This window comes from Ursus arctos, unplaced genomic scaffold (assembly GCF_023065955.2).
Source record: "Ursus arctos isolate Adak ecotype North America unplaced genomic scaffold, UrsArc2.0 scaffold_6, whole genome shotgun sequence".
Taxonomy (NCBI): Eukaryota; Metazoa; Chordata; class Mammalia; order Carnivora; family Ursidae; genus Ursus; species Ursus arctos.
In genome coordinates, this window is record NW_026623078.1 from 20030461 (window position 1) to 20055375 (window position 24915).

The 24915-nt window shown below is 37.0% G+C and overlaps 1 protein-coding gene across 19 annotated transcripts in view; it reads right to left on the reverse strand.

The window, feature by feature from the left end:
- ASPH (aspartate beta-hydroxylase) overlaps window positions 1-24915 on the reverse strand; it is a 210232-nt gene that overhangs the window by 156760 nt on the left and 28557 nt on the right. For 6 of the 19 annotated variants that reach the window (XM_057308038.1, XM_057308049.1, XM_057308035.1 and 3 more), the window contains exons 2-3: window positions 18255-18404; window positions 15244-15312 (exon numbers count right to left, since the gene is read on the reverse strand). In XM_057308038.1, coding sequence (XP_057164021.1) covers window positions 15244-15312; window positions 18255-18404 — 219 coding nt within the window. Of the gene's footprint in view, window positions 1-1834; window positions 1877-15243; window positions 15313-15412; window positions 15473-16732; window positions 16778-18254; window positions 18405-24032; window positions 24531-24915 lie in introns of those variants that run through there. The other 13 variants (XM_057308050.1, XM_057308034.1, XM_057308036.1 and 10 more) reach the window with 12 other exon arrangements.

The following is a 24915-nucleotide window of genomic DNA, read 5'->3' on the forward strand; positions in this document are numbered from 1 at the left end:
ATAAACTTTACACAAAGTGTTAACAACTCACATTTCACAATTATAATGACATAATTAAAGGAACACTGGCAACATTAAGAAAAAAATTTTCCATAACCTGCAAGTATCCATACAAAGGTAATTTAAAAACTTTTAGTTCTGACAAAAAAATTTGTCCTTAAAATATTTGTGCTTACTAGCCTTGAAGACATAATGCACAGATGAAAAATACTATTTAATTTTCTTAGCTAAGTAAGAAAAAAAAAAAACCAACATCCACGAACATAAAATTTTATCTATAATAGTGCTTAAAATGACAAGTAGACATTCTTGTCTGCTTATATTCAACATTATGAAATCAGCATTCCTTTAAATATGTTTTCCTGTTAATTTATGTAGAGCCACTCAAGCCGCCATGTTGTCCATCCATGCTCATAGGTGGGAGAGCAATTAGATGGAACGCACACGTAATTCCAAATCTCGTGTGAGACCAACCCTGCTTTCAACCCGTTTTACATCAAGTTTAACAGAGCCGCTAGCAAAAAGCTTTGAATTTTACCTTCTTGCTCTCTCATTAGGAAATCTAAGAGAAGCAAGGTGTTTACTGTATTACATAGCACTTAAGCAGACACAAAGAATATGAAAGAGTTCTTTAATAAAACGTGGAAGATGTTTATGCCCATCAGAACTGTGTAAAATTCACATAGCTCAAAATGTTACTCAATTCTTCCTGAAAGTCTTATCCAGACCTTGTAAAAATAGGGACTGGCGTTCATCAAGAAGCAACCGTCCGAGCCCTCAGCTACTTCAGTGCTGTCTGCAGACACAGATCACGCCGCAGCGCTTACGCGGTGCTCTACGATCTCGCTCCGCACAGCTTCCCAACGGTAAATCTTTAACGTCTGATTCGCCTCTCCAGATCAAGAAGTAGAAATTCCACTTCATCAGCCATTTATCTCATAGTTAGTGACATGAGAATAAAATGGCAAAAACTGTTCCCTTTCTGGGAATTATTCCGATGGAACACAGTTTAAACGTTAAAATTCCCTAATCTTAAAATACAAACCACAAAACCCTGCAAGTCACATAGTCATAATGTTTTACCAAAAAACAAACCAAAAACAATATGCCGAGCCGTGAACACAAAAGAATATTATAAGCTGATAAGGAAAAACATGCACTTCTCCCATGCCCCATCCCTAAAGGACATAAATATTGACATGTGAACAAGAAAACCCCCAGGGATATAAAAAAAACAAGGCTGTAATAATAAGCTGCTAGCCTACATATGATGGCTGACAGGTACGGTAATTTTTAAAGAATTAAAATATCAAAACACAGCACATTCTATACCAGGGAAATGCAGTACTCCGGATTATAAATCTAAGTTTTCGTTTCATTGAAAACTACAAGTGTGCTCACACTGGCTTTTATTCTGCTCTAAGACAGAGTGTCACCAGAGCTTCTGAAGAAATGAAATCAATCAGTGAAGAACTCATCTTTTTTTCCAATAGTATTTAAAAAATTCAAACTCAAAAAGGTTTTAGGTTACACAATAGCAAGTTCAGATGTAAGTTTACATGTAGTATGACAATATCATGATATCATTATGTTTTTAGTTTAAAGGCTGTTACAAAAGTTTTGAAACCATAAAAAGGAAATGACAAAATTATGGGCTTAGGTAAGAAATTCTTTAAAGACATCTTGGTGAAACTACTCTACTGGCCAGTGGTGCGACCCAAATCAAAAAGCAATGTTTAGCATTAGTAGCTGCATTAACGTATCTAGAAAATGTCATGCAGTTTCAAGCATTAAACTTGATTCACTCGAGGCTAATTTGAAAAACAGAAAATACCTTTAGCCTTAGTTTTTCTCTTGGCTACCCCACCAGGTCCTTCTGTTGGTATTCACAAGATGAAAATAGGTTATAAACAGAAAATATTAAGGAAACTAAAAACGAAGTATTTTTTAAAAAAATAATACAATATCTATAATTAAAATCAATGCCTCTATTAAACAAATTAAGTTAAACTCACCATTTAAAAAACACACTCCTTCAACACATAAATATCTATCATGTAGATGTCATTTTGAAACCTAACTTTCACTATAGCAAAAAATGCACTGTAATCAGCTTATGATTCAGTCAACTTCATGACTCGCGGTAGACCCGAAAGAATTGTGGGCTGTAGAAAAACCTAATTACCCCCAGAAATAGCTTTTCCTGCTCAGCTGTGCCTGCATAACCAGTGGTCGTCTGCTCGGCACAAGGGATCAGTTACAAGCCCCACACATGAAAGGACCAGGGGACTTCACTCCCCTACTCAATTGTCATTGCCATCCAAAAAAAAGGAGAGCATATTTTGATAGAATTTTAATCTCTACTGTTTGAAAAAACCATTGCTTTTTTCCTCCACAGTCGCAAACTTTCTTTACCAAAAAAAAATTAGATGAGCAAGTAAGAACGATACAATCACGTGGCTAGATGTTAAATTTCTTACTCTTCATCTAAAAATGTTGCAATAGCTTTCTATTTCTTGTCTTGGCAAATAAAAGTTCTGATAATGGGTTTAACCTCTGCCACACATCAGTACCCTTTACCTTGCTGTACGTGCTCATTCTAACCAGGCTGTAGTTGGCATCCCAGTCAACGGATGTTCTCAGTTCCATCTCCTGATCACATAAATGCTATTTTATACTCATGTATCAGCAAACTTTCCAAGGTGGCATTCCAAGTTGCCAACCCACTTCCTAGGCTCTTAGAGTGGGAGGTGTGGTGATTACTGGTAACCTCCTGTGGGGGCAGCACCATCTGTCACTCAGCAACAAATGGCTATGGTTGTACAAGAAAGTCCCCAAGCAGAACCCACTCTATGTGTTTCTCAAAACCCTAATCACACCCCCACTTTCAGTATGAGATGTTTCCACTCCTATTCTGTTATATTGTTCAAATCATCCTCCATTCCTAAATTCCTTCCTCTTTCTCTCTCCTTCGCAATTCATTTCCATCAAATGAGACAGTCCATTTGAGAATGGCAATTTATTTTGGCTGAAATTCCATTATCATCAGATGGCAGCTACACTTGTCATGAGCATAGCATAACCTGTAGAGTTGTCGAAATACTATGTTGTACGTGCGAAACTAATGGAATATTGTGTGTCAACTATACTTCAATAAAAAAAGAAATATCATCATTATTCTGGGGGAAAAAAGTATTAGTGTATGTCCTACTACTGACTACATTTTTAAAAAATGTGAATTAACTTTCATACGGCTATCTATACCTGTCCAATTACTTATATACATACGGAATGTGTGTGTGTGTGTGTGTGTGTGTGTGTGTGTGTGTGTGAGAGAGAGAGAGAGAGAGAGAGAGAGAGAGAGAGACAAATCATTTCTCAAAGATAAAACCTGAATCCTTCCTAAACTCTATTAAAAACAGCATGCCACCTGGGGCGCCTGGGTGGCTCAGTTGTTAAGTGTCTGCCTTTGGCTCAGGGCGTGATCCCAGGGTCCTGGGAGCCTGCTTTCTCTCCCACTCCCCCTGCTTGTGTTCCCCTCTCTCGCTGTTTCTCTCTCTGTCAAATAAATAAATAAACAAAATCTTAAAAAAAAAAAAAAAAAAAAAACAACCAGCATGCCACATTATAACACCGAATGCCATCTTGGATCACTCCCCACTAAAGTTTATTTCAGAATAAAATATCAAACTCATTCTTCTAATACCAACTTTTAAATACATGGGCATTATCCAATGTGCAAAAGAAATTTGCATTAAACATTAAACTGCATGTTGAATGCTGTTCATGTCCCTCTCCTGACTCCTGCATGTTCTCTCAACGCATGCCCAGATTTTCCTTAAAAAGCAGAGTGGTAAGAATCAGACTATGCAACCACCAAAGCCTACTGTTATGATAGAGTCAAAAGAGCTATACTGATGAAAAGGCTAGAGTTAACTTTTGACATTAATAAAATATTAGATTAGCATTAACTTAGTGAAACAGGAAAAAGTAATGAGTGCTTTACTTAAAACTTTTCCAGTTTGGGCACAAATCTTTAAAGTGATACATACATTGTGCAATGCACTGTACGAAATTCCAAATCATCAACTTTAGCTACCTTTTCTGAACTTAAAGAATATAATCAATAATTTTTCAATATATTTGACATGATAAAGACAGGGCTAATAATTTAGCCACAATTATCAGATCCAGTCTCAAAAAGAAAGGGTATAGACGTGAGAGAAAGCACCAAGCACAGCACCAAGAAAAGAGGAAGTTAACAGAGGAGCCTCTACATAACAGAGAGGAGAGTGAAGAAATGCAGTGTTCTTCAAGTCAAAAGTACAGTTTTAGGAAGGTAGGTGGGAACAAAGGTTTAGGATGAGGACATTACTGAATTTGAGTTATTAAATGTCCCATAAGGTTCTTCAGATTACAGTTTCACAAGCAGAAGAGGTGGTCACATTACAATGAGAAAACATAGGTGGGAAAAGGGTAACTACCCCAGGGTGCTTATGGGGGCCCCCTGACCGCCTCCTTCCTACAAGAAGGCTGATCATATGTGGAATTTCCCAAAGTTCCCAGGGGGCAGAAAGGAATAAGGGTTTGCAAGATTTTACTGCATCTACATGTTTGATGGCTAGAGGAAACAAAGGCATCCCTCTAGGAAACAGGAACAGAGCCAGCCAAGAGAGAAATTATAATGAGGCCAGAAGATGCAGGGGGAGATGCAGGTAAAGACTTAACTTTGGAATCCAGAAGATGCCACATCTGCAAAAATGACCAATGAAAGGAAACAATGAAGAAAATTCTGAGAACAAAGAAATGCTGTAAAGTGTAGAGAGAGGAAGACAATGGAACTGAAGCCAAAGATGACTACCTTGGTAAAACAGAAAGCAAAATCATCTTTCCAGAAGAATAAAGTGACCCTGGAAGCTGGAAGAGCATGGGAAAGGTTTTGAATACCTACTCAAAGAGTTCCTCCATCACAGCAGTGAGCACCTTACACAGGCTCAGTTCAGCTAAGTTCAGAATAGATCTCTTTCTACAAATGATGTGACGCCCCGTGGTGATGAAGGAGTTAGTGGCGATCCAGGACTGGTGGCAGCATATCGAGAAGAATTAAAAAAAAAAAGAACTTCGGGGACACTAGAGAAGTGGTCCCAGAGAAAAACTCAGGGCAAGTATGTAAGACCTTGCTTTTACATAATTTTATATAATTCCTAATTATAGACAGAATTAAATTTGTAACTATGGTTGATGTGGACTTCCTTTACTGTCAAAAATCAGCAAGCATGCCCTATTTTTCTTTTCTTCTCTCTCCACTACCAAAGTCAATACCCAGGGCAAAAAGGGGCGGGAGCAAATTTATCAAACAATAAAATTCATGACAATATAACTCCTTAAAAATAGTTTCCATGTAGTATATAGAAAATTTTATCAATCAGAGCCTGAAAAGGAAGCATTCTGGTATTCTGTAACTCACTGGGATGAAAGTTGTTTTTGTTAACAGAACACATTTCAACTGAAGGCAGTCATCAAAAAAGCATCAGGAAGTGGTTGCAGCCAAAGAGAATGGCAAGAATAAGTAATCAGCATGTTCTTTACTTCCTCTGGCCGTATGGTTATCCTGATGGTTAAGGTGATTACTGTTAATAGCTCTGTTAACTTTTTGAGAAGTTTTTAACAGAAATTAAAAAGGACAGGTCTTATGTTCTGCCCTTAAAACTTGAGTTGCCTAAAAGTAATTAATGTTATTTTGGCAACTGCCTCAGAGCCACTATCCCACACACATTTTCAAGCTGAAATGTTCTGTATCAAATTAAAATGCTGAATCATTAAGCCAATGGTTGGACTTGTGGTTCCACCACATGCAACAGACATAATTTTAGAAGACTGGCTCCATTACAGAAATCCAAGTAGCTACTACAGGTTTTCGGAGAGCTGGCCATAGACTTGGTTGGCTGGGTATCACTCTGTACTTTGGTCACTTCCGTCACTCCCATAGTCCCTGGTGAGATCTGTGAGTCACCTTCAGCTTCGGTTTCTCATCTTCCTCCTTCCCATACTGAAACATCACAATTTATTTCAACGCTGACCACAGATGGCAAAAAATAAAATAAAATAAAATAAAATAAAATAAAATGGCCCCAAATGCCTAAGTAACGGTTCTCTGCTCTAGGCAGACTGTTGCTCTAGAATGGATGTCTAGTTTGGCTAAAACGCATGCCAGGGCACTACACCAATTCCCTTTTTATTTTTAAATAGATGGTATAACAGTATTATCACAGGCATTTTTGCCTGGAAGCTACAAACCTTCCAATGCCCTATGGCAAATGGGGAAGGCAAGATTAGAACATAAAGAGAATGGCATGACTCAAAGTTTAGGAAGGGACTGCATCCAGAGACCGGAAGTTTGCATGAGGAAGCAGACTCAAATACGAACACAAGAGACACTGGAAAGCTCACCAGAAGACGTCAGTTAGCGCAGGTCAGTTTCCCATATGAAAATTCAAAATGTCGTTTCTCTTGAAAAAAAAAATGTCCAATAATTTTTTCACTTATTTAAGTTGGTTTAAAAAAAAAACCCTCAGTGTTTTATTAGACAATGGGTAACTTCTGAGGTTATCATTCATCAAGACTAATAACCCCAGCAAATATTTAATAAATATCCTATGTTGGGCTCAGCTTTGAAGAGGGATTCAAATGGAGCTTAAGACCTGTTTCCTAACTACAAGGACCTCACACTCTAGTTAATATCTACTCCCATGTATTTCTTGGTTATACAAATATCAACAAATATCAGAAGCAGAGAATCTGGCATACAATTCTGTCAATCAACTTGTGATAATAAAGTCTGAGTCGGTGAATTTCATGAAAATGCTCCAAATATGCACTGCAATCAAAGAAAATTCCACAGCCCAAATCACAGAAAACTACTTACTTATGGACCAGCATCTTATTTAGAAAAGATCATGATCTCAATCACCAAAAGGTGTATCTACCAAGAGATCGATCAAATTAAGAGAGACTACCTAGGCCTACAGTTATTTTGAGAATTCTCCCAAGCTTTATCAGGGTACACAGAAAACATTTTATTCAGTCTAGCTAACTGTAAATAAAAACAAGCCAGAATTCAAACAGAAAAGTTCTCTTACATGTCTGGATACAGCTCTATGAGACAGGCAGGTAATTCCTGGAAGAAAAGAATCAAGTACAGGATGAAAGGCAGGATCACCCAGCATTCCATTACGCCCAAGGCGTCCAGGCGATTCTCCCAGGCAGCAAGCTGGTGGCGAGGCCTCGGGGTTCAATATGACCGGCACCCAGAAGACGGTTCTCCACCTGACTGACACCCCACCGCTTGCGTCCCAGAGAAAATCCGGGCTGAAAGAAGCTACAGTGCAGAAAAGAAATCTCCAGAGGGCCACTTCCCGTTTTTGAGCCAAACTTCAGAAAACCCAACTGGACCCATGGCGGTGCGTCTAAGGAAACAAGCGGGCCAGCTCTGAGCGGACGACACTACAGCTGTACGCAGAGCTCAATGCTGCCAAGTGCCTCTGCGTGTTTGAAGTCAGAAAATTCTGCAAAGTAAATGTGATACAACTCAAAATTCCATAAATACAAATGAATATTCTAATGTACAGAATACAATTGTGCCTTTTTAGTAAGCTTAAAAGACATAAAGCTAGGAAAATATTTACACTATGAAACAGAAAATTACATAATACATCCTTAGAGAAATTAAAAATCCTAACGTATATAATAAATAAAATTTAAGCGAAGTAATTTTGATCAGCTTCAAAATACTCTACCCTACTGTTGCAAACAACTTCATTTTTTTCTCACCAAAACAAGCCTTAGCCACAAGTTGAAGGAAGTCACAGAAGTCAGGGGTCCACCAGCTCCCTAGGTTTCACCTTCATCAGAGACTTTGCAACAGGGCTGACTACAGGGGATACTAGATAAATAGAAAATTATCTCCTCACGTCCTTATTTTTCACTTACAAAAATACAGCATAATTAATTTCTGCACGTAAAACATGCATTAGTATCATTATCATGACAAAAGAAAGAGCCTGATAAGAAATTAATGACTGCAAACATTTTAACACACAAATTTAATTCGTTTACTTCTTGAACTGATCACACATCTTCTAGAGTTAGTAGTCATGAAGCACGGAAAAATAAGACTGCTTTAAAAAATACATCTCTTGGGGCGCCTGGGTGGCACAGCGGTTAGGCGTCTGCCTTCGGCTCAGGGCGTGATCCCGGCGTTGTGGGATCGAGCCCCACATCAGGCTCCTCTGCTATGAGCCTGCTTCTTCCTCTCCCACTCCCCCTGCTTGTGTTCCCTCTCTCGCTGGCTGTCTCTGTCAAATAAATAAATAAAATCTTTAAAAAAAAAAGAAAAAATAAATAAAAAATACATCTCGACACCTGGCTACATGAATTTCATTGAGAGTGAGGCCCAAGACCGTTTTCAATTTAAACCTAACGAAAGTTGGTATTTCACAGTACTCCAACTCAAAGTGGAAGACACAATCAATATGGACAAAGACTGCATCAACTTTCAAAAAGAACATTATTAAAATCATACTTATGTGTTCCAGGATATTAACATTTCAAAATCAGAAGCTTTTCACGGTAAGAAACATGAACAGAATGAAACATATTCCCCAAATAATTAGGGAAAGACGAGCTAGAGTTTTACTAGCCACGTGAGCTTTAGAAGATCACTGTCCCATGCACAACGTGTGCAGCCATATGCAAAAGCAGCTTTAAAATAATGCTCAAGATAAGCAACTTGCAGTTTCTTCTGACACGTAAGTGGTGAGTAAAGGGGGAAGTCGATGCGTGTCCTGCGTTCTGATTTGATACTTTTAACTTCCTGGCTATGGCTGAGTTCTGATACATACTTACAAATAGCTGAATAGCCTAGGATCCTGCTTTCCAACAGAGACACTAAATTTGTCATGTTCCCCTCTGAAATAAATGGGTGACTTCTTCTATTGAAAGCATTGAAGACCATTGAAAGCTTCTCCCATGAAAGCAATTTGGTTACATATGAAAACACAAGGAATGAATATTTGAAAAGGAGAAATTACTATAGTTAAACAAATAAAATGTTCAAAAATAGAAACATATTCGCATTTTAAGCTCTATGAGGAATCACAGCCAAGTTAAGTTTCATAGAAGCTCAAAGAGATTTAAAAACACGAAACACCACTCCCTAAAAGGGTAACAGAAACCAGAGGTCCTAATGGCTTTCAAGCCTTAAGGAAATAGATGAAATCTCATTTTATGAATGCATGTTATATACAGCTAATACGATTCCTCTTGCTGTTAATGAAGCAAACTCATCTTAAATGAACTGATTCAAAAATGTTTTTTAAGGTCTTCTAATGGCAAAAAAAAATATATATATATATATATTCTCCTGAAAAGAATTACCACTATAGTAAATTTAAAAATTTATAAATCTAAAAATCAAATTCTACCTAAGCCAAAGGTGATAGCCACTTAATAAGGAAATACAAGAAAAAAATAGAAAAAGACTTATTTAGGATGAATAATTTTAATATGTACAGCATTATTTAAGATACATATTCACATTTTCCCTCTTGTGTACTATGCCTGCTTAAAAAAAATACAAATTACTTTCTCTGGATGGGTATTTGGAAATAAAATTAAAAATAAATTTTGCTTTCATACAGAAATATTCAGGCCTACTACTACTTGAATACAGTAATCTCACTACCCTAAGGCAAAAACATGGGGTTATTTTCAAATTATTTTAAAAGCACCATTAATACAGAATTTTACACCGAAATTTGTATTAACCTATCTGACAAATAAGTTAACCTAAACAAATTACAATTAAAAAATATCAGCGTGTTAAAGAACCATCACTTTACACACCAGTCATGTTAAAGATCAACAGAGAATCATTTAATTTATGAATCATGCTGGAAACATTTTTATAATCAAGTCCACCATAATCATCTCAATTAATAGTGTGTTAGAAAGACAAGCATCAAGGGTTAATCACAAAACAATCTGCTATGAAGTTTCTGAATTTAGTTCAGTGAATACATAAGTTGAAACAAAACGATACAGAAACCAATGACACCACCAAGAACATCATTCTCAATGCACTTTGCAGACTACTACAAGAACGAGGAGTGCCCCCTTCTTCACTAGAAGTGGGGGAGCCGAGCAAGGGACTAGCTAGGAGCTGGACTGGGGAGAGAGATCACATGGTTGCCTTGTGCTGTTTGATCACAGCTGCCCCACTGCTCGTGAAGCCCTGGGTGAGCAAAGGAAAGAAAGAAACAGGACACTGCTTCGGGTTTTCATAAGCCCATGACTTCAGTCCCTGAATCAAAGTTACTGGTTATGTAAATCCAAAATGACACAAGTCTTGCCCTGAACCCCTTCGTTCTGTGACGTACCATCAACACCATCTGCGGATTCGCTTTCTTCTTCTTCCTCTTCTAGCATTTCAAAGGGAGTCATTATATCATAGAGAAATGAGAGGAAACCATAAAACCAATCTGAACTTTCCTCTGCTAAAATATTAAGGACTTCCTCAAGAGAATCAATATTTTCATTACTGCCATCTTTGGTCAGGCCTACATAAGAATAAAGGAAGAGAGAAAGAGAAAATAAGGAGAGCAGTTAGGTGGAAAAAAGAAGTTGAGGAAGAGTGATCTCAAAAAGGATGTGCATCATGGTCACGGAAGTTTACAGAAAAGATACTTGGGAAAACAAAGAAACTCATTAAGATGCACACCTTACAATCAACTCTCAATCATATGTACTACAGGCAAGGCACAGTTTGACCAATCCTCACCATTCCTACCAGCCCCTCACCAGGTTTGCCTTTCTCTCATTAGAGAATCTAGAGCCCCAAACAAAATTGTGTTAGCCAAAATCGATTCATGTCAATGGGAAGAACGAACAAAAGTAGTAGGAGGGTAGAAAGACAGATCTCTCTGACAGCCTCCACGTTTGCTGATTTACCAACCAGATATTATCGAGAGTTGATTATACAAGCACTTACATATATCAATAAATATTCACTGAAGAAAAGAAAAAGGTTCATTTCCTCACCCTTTTCCCCTTTGGACCTAGAGTTTACTTAAGAAACTCTGGGATTAATATGACTGGCAAGATTACCATTTATAGCATCCACAGACGGACATAAATTTATTCAAATTCTATCAGATAATCAAATGTTCATACTATCAAATGTTAGCTTTACAGTGCTCTGGCTACTTACTCATGGTCCTATAATTCTGACCAATAAGAACAGTCAGCCATTAATAGCAATTCACGCTGCTAACCAATATTAAATTTGATCAAGGCCCCTCCAGCCACCTGCAACAGGAATATTAAAAGTCCTCTTCCCATAAGCCCAAGAAATTAGCTTCTATTGCAAAGACGCATGACTCCTGTTGTTTTTTAAGTATTAGTACCAAAACAGGCCATCACGATGGAAAGAAAGTGAAGTACATGTTGGTTTTACCATTTTTTTTACTGTTTAGAACTGGCTTTGGGTAAGAAACATCTCTCAGCCCAGTAAATACCAAAATCCACCGATACTGCCACAGCCTATATAACAAGACCCGTAATGGTGAAAGAAAAAAACACAGGGTAGAAAGTTCTGGCTCTAAGAAATCTGAACATCCATCACTTGAGAGCTTCTTCGAGGATAATCACCTCATTCAGTAGGTCGGGCTTTGGCCACTCAACATTTCTCCATGGAGCATAACAGCCAGGAAACAAGACGGGCAGGTAAGGTACAAGAGTAAGTCAGCTAGCATAAATATTAAAGTATACAGTGTATTTTCCCTACTTTAGTGCAGAGAAGCATTATATCATATCATTGTTCATGTATGGGGGTCAAGGGAGAAAATAAACTGCAGTGAGTATTTTTGGTATTTAAATTATTCGTTGACACAACTAGAATATTTTTTCACTGAATTTAATAGTTGACAAGTGCTATGAACAGACATCTGTATTCCCACTGAAATCTCTGTGGGAATAACATGGTTTCTTCTTCCTGCCTTAAAACGCTATAGCTGTATATTTATAATAAACATGTTTATTCTTCTCCATTTTCAAATACTAGTACTTCAAAGTATCAAATATAAAATATAAAACTTCACCAGCCTTCAGTATGACAAGCTGAAGTATTCAACAAATATGCTAAAGTACCTGAGCAAACTCCTGACCCAACTCTGCAACCTTCCTGTGGCTCTGAAGACAAAAATACTACTCCACAGAGAAAAAGGAAATATTCCGGGTATAGAATTCCTCAGCCTCTAAGAGCGGGCCCGAACACAAGGGCAGAGCGTGAGCACCTCCAAGTGGCCAAGATCCAGTTCACTTAGGCATCTGTCCAGTCTACAAATGCTTATCAGGCTCTAGGAATTGTTGACTGGCTTCCCTTTTGTTCTCCAGCCACACCCGATCCGGTGCCAGCTAGGTGCTAGTCATGGACAAAAGGACAATCATGCAGTCCTTCCGCGGCCTTACTCTAAAATGATGTTACTCTCAGCAATTGGTCCTTGGACCATTTTCCTGTTGATTTTATTCGGGAAACAAGTTTTCAAAGAATACAATTTCCAACAATGTAGTTTTCAATAATCCAAACCAATATCAAAGATTATTTATTCTAAATAATTTGGCCACAAAAGTAGGAAGCTATGTAAACTAGGAAAGGCTCAGAATATTTTCAAAGTAGAACGTAAGGGCCATGGCCAGAAACAATGAAATAAAACTAATGATGGCTGTTCAGAATATCTTGATTTACTCACACATATTTCATTCTCTTTATATTTCACAAGAAAAACCAAATCTTAAAATGTGGAATGTAAATATGAATGCATACACTTCCTCAAATTGGTAAGACTTAGATTATGCAAATTTAAGAATGCGGAAAGAAATACTTATGAAAGAAATGCCAAACCTACGAAAGCTCAGCATATTTCAACTCTTACTCAAAGCTCTCCCCTAATCTCTAGCTTCCTACCTGCATCTGCCCTCTGGTTTCCCCGTGCCTTAATCCAAAACTCCTACCTCTGAGCTGCCTCTCCGAGGAGAATACACCCAGGAAGCCTGGCTTCTTTTTGGGTATCACTGAATTTGCTCCCCTGTAACGTCTCCCTGAACATACAAAGCCCGTTAATGTCTCTGTACCCCAAGAATCTCACCAGGCTCTCTCTTTGAAACCACTTGCCAGTAAAAAGGCACAACTAAGCTACAATAACTTCACAAAACTAAAAAAGAGCTTTAGTCATAAAATTCAATTCCAGTCAAGCTTGTATTTCATGCAGAGAATTCAATCACTATAGAAATAAGATCAGAAGACATAAGTGAGCCTGACAGCTCACCTTTGGTTGGTTCCAGCTAATTGTGAAGCCACAACCTAACTGTGAATTAGTACCTTTATATGATAAAATCGTTTATTTTAGCCTTGTGCATTTAATAGTCAAATTACCAAAATGAACTCTGAGATTCATCAAATTCGATTCTACCTCCAAATATATAATTCTTATAAAAGGAACAAGTTATGATTTGTCCTTACCAAATACATGTCTACTGCAAAGGGCAATGTTCTATGTTACAATCAATTAACCTCTTAATGGTTGCTTAAAAACCTTACAGGAGATAAACTCTTGCAATCTGAAACACTAAAACTCAAGTTATTAATGTAAGTTTGCCATAGAAATCAGTGTGTTCTATAGAAGAAATATTTTAATTTTTAATAGTTGATATTTCCTATCCGACAGACCACATAGCTGATTTTATTTTTTTTCACATAGCTGATTCTAAGCCTCTCTCTCTCTATATATATAGCAGATGAGAAATAATATTATTTCTAAAAATGAGGAAACATGGCCCACATGAAGTTATCTTTAAAATGAAAAAGGTTTACTATTCAGAATCCATTATTTAAAGTAAAGAAATACAATGGAATAATAAACCATTTATAGGCAAGCAAATTAGCATCATTCTGATAGTTAAATTCTATATATTTTACTTCTTTTGCATGTCTAGGATTATAGTCTTCTGAGGATTTACTATTCCCATAGAAAAATTTAGATATGTAATGACAAAATTAGATAACAAATTCCATTATGGTTAAGACAGGAAAAAAAAATTCATTGATAGTAAGCTTCCGCTATTAAGTAGCAAACATAATTCCCACTGAGAAGTAATAAGAAAACATAAACTAAGGTCAAAATTAAGAAGCTAAATCACATGTAATTATAACTAAAACCCTTTTCTCATATTTAGAACTTACTGTTTTATAAGGAGGTTAAGATTTTAATCTACCTAATACTGCTCCATTGGTTATAGATGTGATACCCTCCCATTTTTTTCATATCCATGAAATAAACACAGAATTGTGTGTCTGAGATGAATTTGTTTGCACCATTACTCTAGTAAGCATGGTATACATTACCATGATGTATTTGTTATTTTTCTAAGTACTGTAGTATACACAATGTTAATACACATAACACTACATAGTAAAGCAAAGGAAGTGATGCTCTTCAACTAGCGGAAACACACACCTCACAGGGCAGACTACACAAAGTCCGCATATCAAAATCAGCATCATCCTTCCTAGGAAGGCAGCATTTTCAAAGAAATGAGGGAATATCACATATTTATATATTACAAGAAATAATCTCAATGATAAAGACAGGTAATTCTGGGGGTAGAAAGATAAGGGCTCAAGATTTCTAAAATAAAGAAACCCAGCCAAAAACTACTGGTTCGTATTTTAATGTTACTATTAAAATATGCACAGGACATTTATAAAACATCCACTACCACAATTTTATTTCAAAATGGATTTATGTAAGCCTTTAGAAACTTACATTTTCAAATTGAAGTGAATTACACCAAGTAATGCTAAAAAGTGGCTATAATTACCATATTTGAAAACAGGCTAGTACATTATCTATATGTTCAAATATGAAGTTCATAAATCTGAACACAGATATGAAGTTATGCTTATTAAAAATATATGTGCAAGAGCTATATACATATCCATTTATAAAAATATATTGAAATATAAGTCCATAGAAAAACAATTAAGCCATTAACATTTCAGTGAGAACTGAAGTGGGAAAATATCTTCCAGAAAACGTGTGTGACTGGACATAGCTATTATCGAGGCAAAGATATTGTTCTGTTTCCAGCATTTTACCACCACTAACAAAAAATAAAACGTTTACTTGCCTAGTAAAACTTTGGCATCATCCACATCAAAATCTCCATCACCATCAGCATCATAGATTCCTAGTTTTCCTGCAAGAGGGAGGAGAAGATGGATGGGAAGAAAAGGGAAAACAAGTTTGATAAGGCATCACCACTTATTGCAGTCCTGACCGTCAGCCATAAATATTACCAATCAATGCAATTCTTTGCTCTCTGAATCCTGAAAGGCAGTGCTCAGTGAAGATCTTACCTAAAAATAATAGAAGATTCACTGACAGATTCAGGAAATGTTCGCCTTATAATCTAAGAAATATAACTGAGATGATATTTTCCTTAAAATTTTAACAATCCCCTGATGTAATCATTTCAGATGAATTTTTTTATTATGACGCTAAAAATAGTTTAGGTAAAAATTTCAACATATATAAGAAACATTATTAGATTTCCAACAGTTGCGTAAAATGTAATGCTTCTACAGTATGAAAGCTCCTCACGCCATCAGTATTCAAAATAAAAAGAACACCCACCAAGCCTCAAATAAAGACTAAATATAAATAATTAATGTCAAGTGCAAGCACTAAAAATAAGAGGGCAATTAATTTTATATTTTACAATAATGACTCATAACAGAAACATCATGAATCAACTTAAAAAAAAAAAAAGACTTCTGGAAATATAGTATATAAAACTGGCTTCCTGAAATGACAAAGGAAAACTTAGTTATCCCACTTAAAACTTAACTAGCCTGGCCATCTACTACCAAGAAAAAAAACAAGGCTTAAAACAGACCACTTCAGGAGACAGTACTCCCAGAGCCTTTCCTCTTCAAGCAGAGTAAAATGTTATCTTAAGGCTTTATCATCTAGGAGCACTGCTATGTTTAGCATTCCAAACGTGAGTCAAGTACATACAATTCCCTAAAAAAGATTCTAAAATCAACATCACTTAGAACTCAGCACTGGACAATGGCTGTGAGGAGACATCATATATAGCAATATTTTAAACAGCATCCACAAATATAGCATTAGTACTAAAAAACCAGTCTGCAGCACCGTTACCACGTCTCTAATAAAACAGAAGTGAAAACATTGCAGGAGAGCAGGCAGAACTTTTGGGGGAGAGTGGCTGTGATCAATCCTGACCCTCCCAGAGCCCTTGTTCTACTTAGGAAAAGAGTTAACTAGCTGTGTAGGATTCTGGTTTAGAAAGCACACACACACACATTAAAAATAAAAAATACTAGTAATCATAATGGAGAGATAAGGAAGTTATCATTTCTCTGCTAAGAAGATATAAGCAAGCGCTTGTCTGCAGGTGGAGGCTATCTATAGCGCAGAGCTCAGGTAACATCACAAAGATAGAAAATACCATACTTTCTGACAAACTTAAAGGGGGAAATTGGTCCTACCACCTATTTTCTCTGATGCAGGGGATGACTACGTTAATAGAATGAGGATGAGGTTTTAGAGACTTAGACAAGTAGACTTAAAACGCATCTCCAATAGCCTACCTTGAAGTACCTCCGATAAGTTATAACGGAAGTCCTTTGCTTTGGCTGCATGCATGCAAAAACACGAAAATTGTTACTTGCCCTTAAATGTACAAACATTTTTAATCTCTTCTTTTGTTTAACAGATGTTCCCTAACAATATATCACTGTAAGTCAACAAAAGCACAGATCTACTCAGAAGTTTGTCTCCGAACTAAAATTCTTCCTCTCTTACTCTATCATCTATCCAGAGACACTCTTCTTTAGTTAATAATGAAAAGTTTCAATAAATGGCAGCTTATCCATAAGCGTGTTTTGCCTCCACCCCCCAACCAAAAGATGGCCATAATCTAACCTCTAAAGCAGAAGTACACAGGCTTTATGGAAGGGAGGGGGTTTTCTATGCAACGCGGTACACAGAGAGGAGCATGCATTTTGTTCAGTGACAGGGTCCACACTTTTCACTGGGGATCATTAAAGAGGAAGACCATGTATTCACAATAGCCAAAAAGTGGAAAGAAACCAAAGGTCCATCACTGATGACTGGATAAGCAAAACGTGGTGCATATCCACACAATGGAATATTATTCGGCTATAAAATGAAGCAAGTCTTGAACCCTGAAAATGGTAAGCTAAATGCAAAAAGGCAGATACAAAAGGCCACATATTGTATGATTCCATTTATATGAAATGTCAAGAGTAAGAAAATCATAGACACAGAAAGTATATTAGTGTTTGCCAGGAGAGGGGAGAAGGGAGTGATGAAAATATTCTGAATTAGATCATGAGGAATATATTAAAAACCAGTAAACTGTACATTTTCACATATTAACAATATTGAATTTTATGTTACGTAAATTTCATCTCAATTTAAAAAAGACTTTGTGACTTTGGACTGACTATAACTCCAAAAATGGTAAAGAATCATTAATGTAAAAAGTCATGAAAAACTGCAGTGATTATGGGGAGAAAAGGGAAAAATAAGAAGGAAGACAACTATGAGAAATAACATGGCAACCTCCTCAACAGCATACAGACAGCACCTATCCCAACAGACACAGAGACACACACACACCCCGTACCAACACCAATACACACATATACACATACACACACACTAATTCATTCCAACGAAGACGAAGGGTATGCTTCCAAATGCTCTCTAAGGAAGGGTCTTGCAAACTGGGTCCCAACATAAATTCAGTGGCTCACGAATGTTTAAAATTCATAATATAACAAGATGGAATAGAAATTATATAGTATTGCATTTCCTAAGGGTTAAGTACTATTTGATAAAACTTTTCTATGTGATATCCATACAATAAAATGTCTATTTTTAATTTTTACTACAGATTATGTTCAAAGAAGTTGAAAAGCCACTACTCCCAGGTAACCCTGATAACATCCCCTTTTGTTCCTACACTGTTGAGAACAACTGAAAGGCTACAGAAATTACACCCAAAACAATGATAAATCTTTAAGATTATTAAAGGATGTCTTTCGTGCTTACAAATTCACATAAGAAACAATACCAAATTCTTACCTAAAACTTCCTCATAATCAACAAGATCAAACCAGACGACCGCTACTGATGTCCAGACTCCCAGCAATGCAATGACCATAAACCATGTGAAAAATGAACTTCCAGAAAGTCCTCCTTTCCTCCCATTTTTGTGTCCTCCATGCTTTGTCTCTGTTTAAAAATAAGACAGATGAACAATGTCATTTTAGAAGACACCTTATTGAACACCTCTTTTTGCTGAATTATTTCTCCAGTAATTTGAAAGTACTTACAATGGTAAATCATTCCAAAAATATTTTTCACTCAAATTCTCAAAACATGTTACATAAAATAAAGATTTTTTTAAAGGATGTTTTTATTTATTCATTTGGGAGAGAGAGAGAGAGAGAGAGAGCACAAGCAGGGGGAGGGGCGGAGGGAGAGGGAGAAGCAGGCTTCCCCACTGAACTGGGAGCCTGATGTAGGACTCGATCCCGGGACCTGGAGATCATGACCTGAGCTGAAGGCAGATGTCCAACCATCTGAGCCACCCAGGTGCCCCTAAAATAAAGATTTTGAAACAGAAAAGATTCTGCTCAGACTCAACACCACACATACAAAACTTTGACTTAGAAGTAATGCAAAAAAAAAAAAAAAATCATTGCTTAATGTTTTTTAAAACAAAGGTTGATAGAATATGTATATCATATGTTATACGTATACCTTCCTTCTAAGTTCTTTACATATAACCTCCTCCAAAGTTCAGCGCGTATCAACAACTTCATGAAGTCACATAGAAATGTGGCCACGTCCTTTTCTCTGACCCACTTAGTTTCTGGAGAATCTTAAAAAGTCTGTTAATGGCCACAGAAAATATCTCCCCCCAAAATGGCTCCATATTCTTAGCCAGAGAGAGACAGAGAAGGAAGGAGACTATTTACAGGAAATAGAGGTCAGGGAAGAAGAGAAGCGAACTAGTACAACAATCCGTCCTCCTCCTTTACAAGACCCGCTGGGGCCTAAGGAAGCAGGAAAGGGCTCATCACTCACAGTCCGTCTCAATGCAGGAAACAGCTCTGTATACTGCAGTCCACTGAGTGTCATCTATCACATTTGCTACCCTTCTGCAAAGAGTCTTCTTACAGCCAAAAGTAAACGAAAATCATGAAAGTCAAGTGACACTGACAGAAATGGTCAACACCGTCCTTAAACAAAAGACCATCGTATTCAGATTTCTCTTGAAAAGGAACATAATAAATATTATTCAAAGGCTATGTCATATTCCCAAATACCCTTTGAGAAAAGGAAAAGTTTATCAAGCAGGTGGTACAGCAGGACACTGCCTTCTCTGTTGAGCACGTGCCATGTAGTTCAAAGTGCTCCCACGAGCATGGCGGCATGTGATTCTCACAAAGGTCTGGTCAGTCTATCTCAAGAGGGCGTTTCTGGATGTCTATAAAGAACAACTCTTTACCCGGTGCAACTGTGCCTCACACCGCAGGGCAGCTGGCATCCCTGGTTTCCTAGGGTCCCAAAGGTAAGTAGCTCCCCGATGAAGCCAAACAAAAATACCCCCGAACTCTTCCCACCCTACAAGGGCAGTGCCTGCTTCAGAACCACTGGGGGTGAGGATGGGAATAATCATCTCTGTTTTACAGAAAAAAGATTAAGTGGTTTACTCTAAGTCCCTGGCACAAATTGGGTAGAGCTAGGAATTGACCCTGACTTCTCTGGTCCTTAGTTCCTTGATCTGCGTGAGTGGGTCAAATTAGATGCCTTTAAAAAGCTCACTAGCTCTAAGCTAGAACTTGCTTTCTCACCCCTAAATCCAACTCTCATTACGGAATACTGGTAGTGGTATCCAGTGGCTCGAATCAAGAATATACTGCCAAATCTTCTTGGAAGAAAAAAATGAAATGAAATTCTTCTTATTAAAAAAGATACGTGGTTTTTTAAACAAATTACTAGATCAACTTTTCAAAAGGGCACATAAAAACTAAATCAGTCTGAAAGTGACTGTGTGTGTGTATACACACTCAAATACATATTTTTATCTATATATCCATATTTAAGTCTATAAAAATATGACTAAGACAAATTTCATTCTTAACAAAAAAGTCAATTTCCCTTTCTAATGTTCTTTAAATATTAATAGACTTATCAAAAACGGCCAGATTTATAGTCATAGGGTGAATTCACAAAAGAATACTTACCAAATGACATATGGCCATCTAATCTGTTTCTAATATGATCTATCATTAAAAGTCTCCTAAAAGCTGGCTATATAAAATCATAATGTTTACATTAAAAAGTTCTTACTGGGCATACATTATAACATTACATATTAAATCCACTTAAAACAGGCTTCACTGTTGCAATATCTGAACACAGCCATGGGAGGGGGAGGCTAGGTGAAAACTTCCGCAAGGTTGTGAGGGAAAATGATGATTTCCAATACGTTGTGTGTCTTAAGAATAAAAATTATAAGAACAATATACAGCATTACTAAAATTTTAAAAAAGAATATAAAAAAGTAGGGACGGGGAGCGCCACAGATTCATTAGCAATGTTATGTGCTTAATTTATTAAAACTTTGATGCACATGAAGACATTTTTCAATGCTGTATAAAAAAACAACACCTTATTTCTGGGGCGCCTGGGTGGCTCAGTCGGTTAAGCAACCGACTCCTGATTTCGGCTCAGGTCATGATCTCAGGGTCTTGAAATAGAGCCCGGGGCAGGCTCCACGTGCAGTCAGCTTGAGAGTCTCTCCCTCTCCTCCAGCCCCTCCCACTCGTACTCACTCCTTCTCTCTCTCTCTCAAATAAATACATAAATCTTAAAAAAAAAAACAACCTTATTTCTATATAGCATACAAATATATGCATACATGCCTGTTTATACAGAATACTAATTATAATAAGAAAAATGCCTTCTGGAATATTACCTCCAAATATGGATTTATAACTTAAAATGAGCTTGTAATAAAATAGCTAATGAAACAAAATAATTATTTGAATTCAAAGTTCAATTCTATCTCCATTTCTATCTCTTTCTTAAAGCAGAAATGGAGGAGGAAAATTTCTAAGATTCTCAAAAGGAAAGATTCATTTATTCAAGTTAATTCAGCAGATACTCATCTTAGTTACTGACCAGCAACACCAAATATAAGTAAAAGGTGCAAAAAGTTTCTTTTTTTTTAATTACATAAATGCACGCACTGTAGCAGAGATCAGGAAAGGGGGGAGGGGGAGGAAAACACAGTAAAGAACATACCTTTGCCTAGAATCGACTTATATTTGTTTTAGCCATGATTCTAACAACTTTGATGAAGTTTCCTAACATACTGCACAAAACTAAAGAATATACTTTAAAGACAACCTCACCTATAGGAGTTCAAGCAATAAAATGCTTCTGGAAGGAAGGCCTGTAGGAGGTATGAAAACCAGCCGCAAGAGCAAGAATTTGAAAAACTAAATGGCAGGGGGCGATCTATGATTGATGCTGGTAGGCAAACCTCAAACTGTCCTTAAAATAATCTCAAATTCCCCTTAAAATAATCTTAAGTACAAGGGAATGATGACATTCAGATTGAGTCTGTCATTAAAATATTATTTAAAACTGTTTACGAATGCAAAAAAGGCATAATAAATCTTAGAAATGCTTTTCATTTACAGTATTATTTAGCAAACAAATTTATCACTTTAAAAGATGAATGTCAAGGGTAAATGTTACTTAGCTAGAATATGAAATCATTAGCAATATTTTATCTATCCTTTCTAATGTCAAATAGTTACTCTACCAGTATTAATCTTATTACTGTTAATATTTACTAATTCCACAAAGGAACAAAACAGATTATAGAAAGGAATCTTTCCCAAGACATCTCTGTTAGGGGAACTTTCTATTTGACACCAAGTAATGCTCCCATGATATGTCACTTTGTAAATAGGGTGTACCTAGTCCCAAAGGGCAGATTATTTTCTGTCCAATTAACTGAAAAAAGCACAGTAAGATGAACACTTCAAGAGAGTTTAAAACACCCTAAGCAAACCTGAAATCAACACTTTGTTTCAAAGGTATTCTGGAAGAATGTCTAGCAGTTAACCCTATTTCCCAAGATCAGAATAAATCTAAGTGTTCTCATTTCATTTTCTGACTCATTATTTGACCTGTAGTCCCAGGGATTGATTAGTCAAGAAGATCTTTTTTAATGGGGCTTAAGAATATGGCAAGAACTATGTGATTCCTTTTTTTCCATGGTGACCCATCAAAAGTAATGACCTCCAAATCAGAAAACTCTTCTTCCATACTACCCAACACAGAAAACTACCACAGTGAGCAACGAAATGTGTCTCTCTACAAAATGTGGGCTAGGGACAATAGGTCATTTTATTTATTTGGCTGAGAAAAAAGAAAATAGAAGATATACCCCAGCACCTGAATAGGAGTCAGTCAATTACTTAAATGCGTTACAACAAACTGAATTACAAATCAACCATATATGAGTTTTGCTTAGCATTGTGCTGGTAATTTCGTATTTATACATAAACCCCACACATTTAAAATTTTTTTTAAAAATCAACACAAAAACTGTCAAGCAAATCACCAAACTGATTATTTTTTCATGTTGCAAAATGTCACCATTTGGGAGTCAAGAACCATTAACAGTAGGTCAGAAGTACCAGCTGATTCTACCTCACTACATAGATTATATAATCCTCAGAAAAGACTAGAAAACGTCTTGTTAAAGAACTAAAGATACATATCTCGAATTCTTTGGCATGGCGACATGAGGCACTTTATAGTAATAGTCAAGTGACCCATTCTAACCATTTACTCAAAACGATGTTCAAAGTAGGGATACTCATATTCTCTAGACTAAGAATAGACTCCTTCCAGTGGCCACTTAGGCAGCTGAGAGTTGGAAGCTGTCTTAACACGTCTTTTTCTTTTTTTTTGTTAAATAAAATTTCAACATAATGAGCAGGATGGGAAGGCTACAGAAATCTGGGATCTTGAGACGGTGTTTTGTTCATGAATATATATGCCACAGCAGAACTGTGGTAGTTTTTACCACTCCAGTAGGGTTATCTAACGTAACAAATAAAAACATATAAATAAAAAGTCCAAATCAAATTGAAAAACAAAACAAAAACATAATGAGCTAACGTAGCTTATTTTCAATTAAGTGGAAAGACATTCTTACCTTACAAAGTAAGGCAAAACCAAACATATACAGAAAGGTAAATTCAACACACTGTTAAAGAACACTTGAAGTTAATAATTCCACTTAAAAAAACAAAATAAAATCCTAGTGTCTTTACTTTGCATTTATTGCCCACTTCACAAAAATTGGGTCAGTTTCCACATATGGAAAAGCCTGAGTCAAGCTTTGCTTAAACCAATTAAGTGTGCTCACTGACATAAGATGAGACTCACACAGGCCTTAAATTTCCTGTAATTTGAGATCTGAATACACGCCATTCTTGAAATTCACTGTACTTATAAGACCAAGGAAGACTGCTTGTACATTTTTCTGAAGTTTGTAAAACATGGTCTCTGATAGTACAACATACTAAAAGATATTCTAAGTTAAGATACCAAAACATACTCAGATAAAAGACAGATTACTCCATGAAAAATTAAACTACCATGAAAAGTTGATGTCTCCAGTAGTTCAAACTAGAAAATGTAGAGGATGCAGTCGAAGCACTTGGCCAAAAATATTTTTAAGAGTGTACAACTGAAAAGAAAGATAAAATTTGCCAGCTACATCCTAAACCACTTTTAACGCAAACAATAAAAATGCACCTTTACCTTCAGCCATTTTGGTTTCTTCAATCCATGAATAACACAGATGGAAGACAAAAATCAGAGCGCTATCAGCAGGTATCAGGCACGCCGACCCTTCCCTACTAGAGCTCCAGACTGGCCAACTGCTCCACGGGCAAGGCCTCTAGAACTGAAACTGGACCTGACTGCAAACTCTGCTCACCAGTTATTTTTAGAGGCCTCTTCCTCATGGCCAAATACTGCTAACCACTCAGGCTGAAATGCTCCCCTAACGATGAGACAGCCTTTCTCTCTCACTTATGGGATTCCTCTCTCAGCTGGTCCCGTCTCCCAACTCCAAACCTTAAAAAAAAAAAAATGAAGCATGCTGGAGAAAAGGAAAGGGAACAAATTGTGCTGCCAGTTCTGTTTTTTTGGAATCAGTCTTTGATGGTTTCAGCCCAAGGACCAAATCATTCAAAACTGAAACAAGTCTTGCTGGAACACGTGGCCCCACGCCCAGGACCAGCTTGATCTGGCCCTTCAGAATCTAATCAAACGCACACGTGACTCAGTCTGTGTGAGTGAAACAGAACACTAAATAGTAAGAAATTAATGCTCTGCAATTCTGATTCACAGGCATTACCATCCCAAGTCTGACTGCTCCAACAGCAAAAGTTTAAAAAAAAAAAGTTTCACCAGAGAAAGAGGGAGAGGGAGCTGAGAATGAAAGCATGGAGGGAGGGAGGGGAGGAGAGGGAAGGGAGGCTGCGAGGAGGGAACAGGGAAAGAAGAAACCCTTTAGCATGACGGCAGTGATCTAGGAAATGGGACCTCAGAGAAGGTACTGGAAAGAGAGTGTGCAACTGTATTCTGATTTTTTCCACTTCCCTCCACCCCCACCTCCAAATCATCCCTTCTGTGAAAT